This window comes from Theobroma cacao, chromosome 3 (assembly GCF_000208745.1).
Source record: "Theobroma cacao cultivar B97-61/B2 chromosome 3, Criollo_cocoa_genome_V2, whole genome shotgun sequence".
Taxonomy (NCBI): Eukaryota; Viridiplantae; Streptophyta; class Magnoliopsida; order Malvales; family Malvaceae; genus Theobroma; species Theobroma cacao.
The window spans coordinates 11,047,687-11,056,023 of NC_030852.1; the positions used below are offsets into that span (position 1 = coordinate 11,047,687).

The 8,337-nt window shown below is 31.1% G+C and overlaps 1 protein-coding gene across 1 annotated transcript; it reads right to left on the reverse strand.

Moving 5' to 3' along the window:
- Positions 6,882-7,751, reverse strand: LOC18589539 (CASP-like protein 4D1). The gene is made up of 3 exons (XM_018117026.1): positions 7,600-7,751; positions 7,259-7,394; positions 6,882-7,160 (listed from the first exon to the last, which is right to left on the reverse strand). Exons 1-3 carry the CDS (start codon positions 7,749-7,751, stop codon positions 6,882-6,884), a joined length of 567 nt encoding a protein of 188 aa, XP_017972515.1.

The following is an 8,337-nucleotide window of genomic DNA, read 5'->3' on the forward strand; positions in this document are numbered from 1 at the left end:
TCGAACTCCGAATCACCATATTAACCCATTCTGGGACTTTAAAATTCTTAATTTCATTGTAAATTCTCTATTTGATCTAGTTCGAGGCTTAAATCAACTTTATTGTACCTCTAGGTACAATACCGACTTTTGTAAATTTTTCAAGACTCTCTTAGCATGTAAACATGCTATCCACCACATGTATGTCATCACAAATATTTCTGTAGAGTCGGGCTTGTCATCTTCTCCCCCACTTGGATCAACCATATGATCCTCCTTCTTGATTGACTTCGACATCCGGCTAAATATTAATATTTTAATATTATCTTATTAATAAAATATTATTTTATTCTAAAAATTTTATCTTGTCTCCTTGGTACCAAAAATACCTTATTAGGCCTCACTTGACTTCCAAATCGCCTTTTATCTCACAAATTCTCCTCCGATAAAATTATTATTATTTTATTATTATTTTCTCACTTGCGAAACATTTTATCCTAAACTACTCCTTTCGTCTTTTATCACTTCTAAACATTTTAATTGACCTCAATTTGCATTCGATGAACTTTATTTATCACCATATCAAAGTATGGGGTATTTCACAACCTGTCAATGTAAGACAAAACAATTTATATAATTCACAAAACCACATTTTCAGCCATTCATGCTAGCACAATTTCATAAGCCATCAATTCAAATCATGTATATATATTTATATAATACGAATGTATAGCCTCCACTTACTATATTTCGAAAATCAACATTTAGTTTCAGAATAATTTATAAATCTCATTCATTTAACCAACATTTAAAATGTAAAACATAATAATTTGCAAATTAAGTGCCTTATTCTTTAAAATCATAAAACAAGTATAAACCACTTTAGATAATTAAGATGAACATCTGATTACTCACCATAATGGGAATTTGGAGTGGTAGGAGTACTCCTATTCTCAGTCCTCCGGCACGATATCTTTGCCCTTATCGGGGGGTTCAGCACCTATCCATAATACACGATATGTAATTCAATACATTGGTGTCAAATTGTTATAAAACTATTTCAGACTCTATATGAATGCATGAAGTTGAATGAGAAATGTTCGGATAGTCACTTAAAGATGGTGTTCTACGTATGTTCAATTGTGATTGGAAGGAATTTGTATTCAACCTAATTCGAGCTATACACCATTGATTTAACCAAAACATCCGATTCAATCCAAATATATTCATTACACTTCCAATAATCTAATACACCAAAGCATTACAATGGACTTGATTTTTGACTAACTTCACCATGTTTCGAAATTCATTTTGATTCCAAACTAACATACTAATCAATGTCTACACAGTCTTGTAAATCCATATATATCATTAAGAATCAAACCTAAGTCCATTTACTATGATTTTCTCAGCTTCCATCAAGCCATTTTCTAAAGAAAGTATACTTTTCAATAATCGGTTTCGATATCCAACATCACAATTCATCAATTCCTAGCTAAATAACATGAATTCAATCCCCGAGCAAATTCAAACAACCCAAGTTGCGAGTTATGTGTCAAGCATCATCAATTATTTGAGAAATCTCAAATTATCGTCTTGATGGATACAAACTCATTTAAAATGATTTTATAAGGTAAACAAAGGTTTAGTTTCAAAAATGAAATAATGTTAATACTTTTAAAAAACCATTAAAGAAAACTATTGGATTTCAAAAATAACATAATCCATACTAAATTGAATAAATGAAGTTCAAACACTAAGTTCGAGGCATATAACCAATCCAGACATCAAGGTCAAGACAAATACTAGTTTAGACGCCATAATTGAAACACATATCAAACTCAAGCACCAAGGTCGAAACAAATGTTAAATCCAAAGACCAAAGTTTAATCAAATACTAAATTCAAAGTTCAAAGTCAAAATAATATCAATTTCAAAGTCCAAAATCGAATCAAATATCGAACCCCAATTTCATATTGTCAAATATCATTTCAAATAGATTGTGGAGGGCTAGATAGCATGAACAATCAAATCAAAGTGTGTTGTAGAACCAAAGTTGTTGGATACATGATAGTCATCGACCCTATACCAAAGCAGGTAGGATTGTATCAACTACCAAACGAAACCAAATCAAAGGGGTAGGACTCCGTTAGCTACCCAATCAAAGCTAAACATTGTGCACAATGGCTAGTGGCTATTGTCATTAGCTACAGGTCCATAACTCAAGTAGGCTTTATTAAAACATTTTGCTTTATATTTTCAAATATTCAAATCTTCAGTTCCAAACGAAAAGGTGAATTCATTCACCATCCAAGATCAAAGGGTTTGAAGCAAAACAAAGTCAAGTATCCAAAGTCCAAGATGAATCCAAAAATCAATTAAAGGAGTTCGAAACAAAACCAAAGATCAAAACAAAAACTAAGTCAAGTCATCTATCTTAAAGACAAATTGACCCATTTCAAGGGTCTATGCAAAATTAGTGATTTTTTTTCATTCCAAGGTTTCAAATCATCAACCATCCAAATAACCATAGAAAAATATCAATTTTGGGCATCAAACATTTGAAAGGCTTGTTCCTTATACTCAAAACTAAATGCATAATAGCATATTTACAAAGTATACATAGATTTCATAAAACAAACTTGAAATCATTGTTTACATCACAAAGTTCATAAAAACATCTTTTAATATGAGGTTATAGAATAGGCATGCTTAATTTTATAAAAATAATTAAAAACGCCATATCTACACACCTCTTAAAGCATGACTTTTCCTTTTAGCACCTTTCGTCGGAAGATAGACTTCATCAACCAAACTCAAACTACTCCAATAGTACCTAAAAATGATGTTTAATCATCAATATTCTCAAAAATATATAAAAATTTTGTAATACGTCGAATACCCATTTCTAACTCTATTTAATCTTCATTTATTTGCGATGAATTCCATCAATCTTTCATCCAAACCTTAGACACATTAAGTAAAAACAACTTATCTTACCTATTCCTCCCCCTTAGTGAGCTTTCATTGGAGAGATCTAGCTAAATCTAAGAAACTTAGGAAAAGTTTTTAGCTATTAGAGAGAGAAAACAAAAAAAAACCAAGTTTTATGAGTGAAAATCCTTACCTTTAGTATTTAGAATCCAAGGTTTGATAAAGGAGTTTGAAGGTCTTGAAAAATGTGAGATTTAAGAGAAAACTGGTGGAAGAATAAAGAGATATGAAAAAAAAAATATGTGTTTTGGGTTTTAGGGAGTTTAAGCCTATTTAAGCAGTCCGGATGCCATAGGGTCAACCCTAGACCAGAATGTTTGCACTTTCTTTGTTTTTACTTCACAGGGTCAATCCTTTATGCATTGGGGTTGACTTTTTAGGTCTTGACTTGTAAAAATTATCCCTTTTTAAGCCTAATTCCATCCCAATTCCTTTCCACAACCTCCATTATCTTTAATTATGAATTCTTAAGGATCAAATCAAGATTCTTTGTCTAGTCTTGCATTTCTTAAGCTTACCAAGTTAATCATCTAATTTATCCAAGTAACGAAAACTACGGGTTTCACACATAAACACATTGTGTGCATACATTTAATTTTAATGATAATAATGCTAATTTTGAAAATTCATCATTTCTTGATCATATTCCTGATGAATTGTTCACAATCACTAATTGACAAACTTTTATTCCATTTAGTTAATATGAAGCTAGCTCTAATTCTTTTAATTCTATTATTAACATAGGTTTGTATAATTTTGTTTCGTCTCTATCTTTTTTCATTGATTCCATTCATGATCATATTTCACCAAATCCTTCATTTCCTAGAAAAAGTAGTAGAAGCAAAGTATTCCAAGATACTTAGAAGCCTATCATAGTAACCTTCTTTCTAAAACAAATCAAGTGACCTCTCATCCTATACCCTTTTTCTAGTCCATTTTTAACATGTAAGACCTTTGAAACTTCACTTTTCCAAGTCCAAGAACTTGAGAATTATTATCAAGTTGTCCACTACTGGAAGGATGCCATTAAAGCTTAATTGGAAGCCTTAATGGGACAGGGAGTGCTACTGCCTTACCTTCAATTTTCCACTTTATAAGTTGCAAGTGGGTTTTTAATGCCCGTTTGCCTTACTTTTAAGTTTCCACTTTACAAGTTACAAGTGGGTTTTTAGTGCCCATTTGGCCTAGCTTATTTTTAGTTTATCTACTACTTAAAAGCTAAAGCTAGGCCAAACAAGATTTCGTAAAAAGCTCTTAAAAAAAAGTAGTTTTTTTTTAGAATAAAATATAAAAAAATAGCTTAAAAAAAAGCTCCTATTAGGAGCTTTCTCTTCTCTTTTTCATTTTTTAGAAAAACACACCAGCTTATCACGAGAGCTATTTTTTCCCAAAAAGATCATCCCTCTCAAAAAATACTCCCTCCCTCTCTCTTTATCGATCTTCCTTTCCTCTCTCCCTTTTTGTAAATCATCATTCTAAGGTTTTTTTTTTGTTCTTACAAAAATTAAGAAAAAAGCATATCCAAATTTCAAAACTGCATTCAGGTATTATTTCTTTTTTTTTCTATTTTGTTTTTTACTTTATTTTCTAACATTTTTTTTGTGCTTTGAAAACTCTCTTTATTAGTTGATATTTCTCAATTTATTGTTTGATATGACAATTATGTTATGTTTATTTATTCTTAACCTCTTTATGGTGTATATAATATTTGATGATTATGATTGAAATAATTAATTAAATAGGTCAATGGTTGTTGAGATAAGTTAGATGAAAATTGACATAATATTTGTTGATTATGGTTGTTGAGATAATATTGTTCATGGAGGTGAACTTTGTTAGTAAGGACATCAACAGTAAACGTGATTTTCCTGAATTATTATTACCTCCTTAAACTTCTCTTCTTCTTTTTTGGGTTCTCCTCTATTGTTAGGGTTAAGAGTTCCAAGAGTCGACTCACTGCTTTCTGTCATCTCTCATTTTTTTTATTTGGTTCAATTCTTTTCCCTTGATTTTATTTATTTATTACTATTCAATAAAAAATTATTTATAAATTATGTGTTACTTATAAATTATTTGTGAAACTCTTTTTTTATGATTTATTATTAATTATAAATTTTATGTTATATAAAAATCCTTTTAATATTTTCAAAAATTTATTTTAAATAGATAACAAACAAAATTAATTTTTGATTTTGAAAAAAGAAATTCGTGATTAATAAAAGTTATTTATTAAATACCCTTTATGGTGATTTTAACTAAAATTAGAGTCTATATAAGTTGTTTTGCCAAACAACTTATCTATAAAAAAGAGCTTATAAAAAGTAAATTTACTAAACAACTTTAGCTTAATTTTAAAAGCTATTATTTTTCATAAGAGCTTTATAATGGCTTTTAAGTTAAAAAAAAAAAAAGCCAGGTCAAACATGCTCTTAAGGTGAAAATTCAGGGAGATGGTAAAATTGAGAGATATAAAGCTAGACTAGTAACTAAAGGATATAGTCAAATGAAAAGATTTGACTTTCAAGAGACCTTTAGTCAAAAATAAGGATACAGTCAAAAAGAAGGTTTCTATCACAACATAATCTTAAACGGTGACATTGAAGAAACAATCGATATGGATCTACCTCAAGTATATCAAGTTACGGGGGAATATTCTCCTAGTTCTAAGCTAGTTTGTAGGCTTCACAAATAATAATATGGTCTAAAACAAACTTCTAGACAACGGAATAGTAAGTTTTCAAAGTCTTTGTTGAGATATGGATTTAATTAGTGATGGAGAGCTTGTGGCTTTGCTAGTGTTTATGGATGGTATTGTTATTGGTAGTTCATTTGTTCAAGTGGCAAAAAAGGTGCAGAATTATTTGAGTTCTCAATTTAAACTAAAGGACCTTGGTGGTTTCAAATACTTTCTTGACCTTGAAATTGCTAGATCAACAAAGGCTATTTTTGTCTACCAATGAAAGTATGCATTAGTAAAGGAACATGGTTTGCTTGGATCAAAACCAAACTCTATTTCTATTCACCACAATCACAAGCTTTGTCAATAAAGTGATGATGATGTGTTAGCAAACTCTTCAAAATATAGATAGTTAATGGGTAAGTTGTTATATTTGACCTTCAAAAGGTCTGCTATAACTTATGTTGTCCATGGATAAGCCTAATCAGATTCACCTAATTGTAGCCTATAAAGTGTTGAAATGTTTGAAAGTTGCTCCTAGACTAGGTATTTTGTTGGCTTTAGATTCAAAATTGTGTGTAGAAGCCTATGCGGATAGTGATTAGGCAAGCTACCCTGACACTAAAAGATCTGTTACTGGATTTAGTATTTTTCTTCGTTAATCACTAGTTAGTTGGAAATCAAAGAAGCAAACAGTTGTGTCAAGGTATAGAACAATTGGAAATCAACATGTCTAGGAAGATTGTACTTCGAGCTTCTTGAAAAGGTATAGAATAGGTCAAGTTTATGCCCGTAAAAGCTTTTATTAAATTACTTTCAAAGTTTTTGACTTGAAAGATCAAGATTGTGGAGTTGATATTTTTGGGTGCACCAAACCTATATAAACCCTTGTCTTTTCCCTTGATATGCTTCAGTGATATAAAATCACAACGTTCCATGGAATCTCAATAGTCCTATACTAAGAATAATCTTTAGATTATTAAAGTTATCAATTAATCCTTATATATTTGGGGTGAAATTTAGTCACACTTAATTGCTACTGAAGCAGCAAAATTTATTATTTTAGATAGATTCTGTTATCTGCTATGTTTTAACGACAAAAGTAAGTAATCATTCACCCTTACCTTCTTGTCCGTACCCATTCACAGTTCACATTCATGGTTTGGAAATTTCCTCTGTCCCAAAGTAAAACAAAAAGATGAATAAAGCAATTCACAAGATATGTCCAGAATTAATTCGAAGAATCTCCTCCAATAAAACCTCTACGATTCTCTCTTCTTATAGCGGAGGAAAGTACAGAAAGCACCGCCACGCAAACGAATCCAATGAGCAGAAGACTGGTGGCTAAATTCCCCTTATCAAGGAATTTACTTGCCTCTGATTTCAGATTCTCTGCTTCAGGAACTCCAAGAACTATTAGGCTATCGAGAAGGCCGCTAAGAAATGTCTTCAACTCCATGCTATATGCAAAACCGGCACCAACTCCAGCAGCCAACAGGTTGCTAATTACCTACCATAATGCGCAAGCATAGCTAGAGAGTCAAGTCACAATCTTTTGTACTATTATTGTTTCTTTTAACCTAGTTTATGCCATGCAATGGTTGGGACCTTATCAGCATAAAAATCAAAGTTGAGCAAAAGTTCTGGGAGTATCATCCTCTTCACCCAGCAAACATGGTAGATGGCAAAAGGTATCTGCAATAGTGTAAACAATACCCCAATAGCAGTAGCTGAAAACACATACCTGAAGGTTACCCCATGTTATTAGACTACACAATAATAATGGTAACTGGAGGTTTCAATTTAAAGATCATGTAACATTTATCAATTGCTGAAAACCGCTAATAAAGGAAAAAATGTATACTTTATATGAAAGCAGATTGAGCAATCATAGATTGATTTATAGAATTTCATGTTCACTAACAGAAATATGGATTAGTCTCTCTCACCTATACGTAGTTATATCCTTGAAAGTTATTTTGTGATCTTCACCGAAGATGAAACTGTCTGTAACCAATGTCACTAGTGAACCCAGTAAAGATAAGAATGCAAAGATTCTCAACGCAAGGGTCGTAGAGCTAACCACAGCTTTGGCAGCCATCAAACTGATTGTGCAAGTTCTTTTTCATAAATTGTAGACAATCATCAGTTTATACTCCCATTTTGAGCTACGAGCTTAACGTTTTATTGTGGCTGCAACTTCATATTCCAAGAATGTTTTGACAAAATTTCGGAACCTAAAAGTCGGTATCAAAGCGGCAACAAAAAAGAAATGTGTTTTATTCCTTTTCCTAACTTATCCACGTTAATCTCCAAACGAAATAAGTTAAAGTCAGTACGACCTATAGTAAACTTATAACTCCAAGTGTCATAATAGTAAATAGCCAAATGTTATCCATTCCGATGTCCAATGTCAAACATTGAATCCACCCAAATTCCTATACTATTAGATTACTGATTATTGATATATACTTAATTTGTTGTACACAAAATTGACTGAAAAATAATAGTATACAAAATTCTCAATATTGTATTTTTCTTTAGAAAGACTTCAAAAGTTCTTGGCTTTGTCATGTTTCAGAATATCAAACTATCAATTGCGTATTATCTTACAAGGTATTAAAATAAATGAATCAAAGTAAATTTTCATTAATACTTTTGTTTTGATAGAGTATAAAATTGAACAT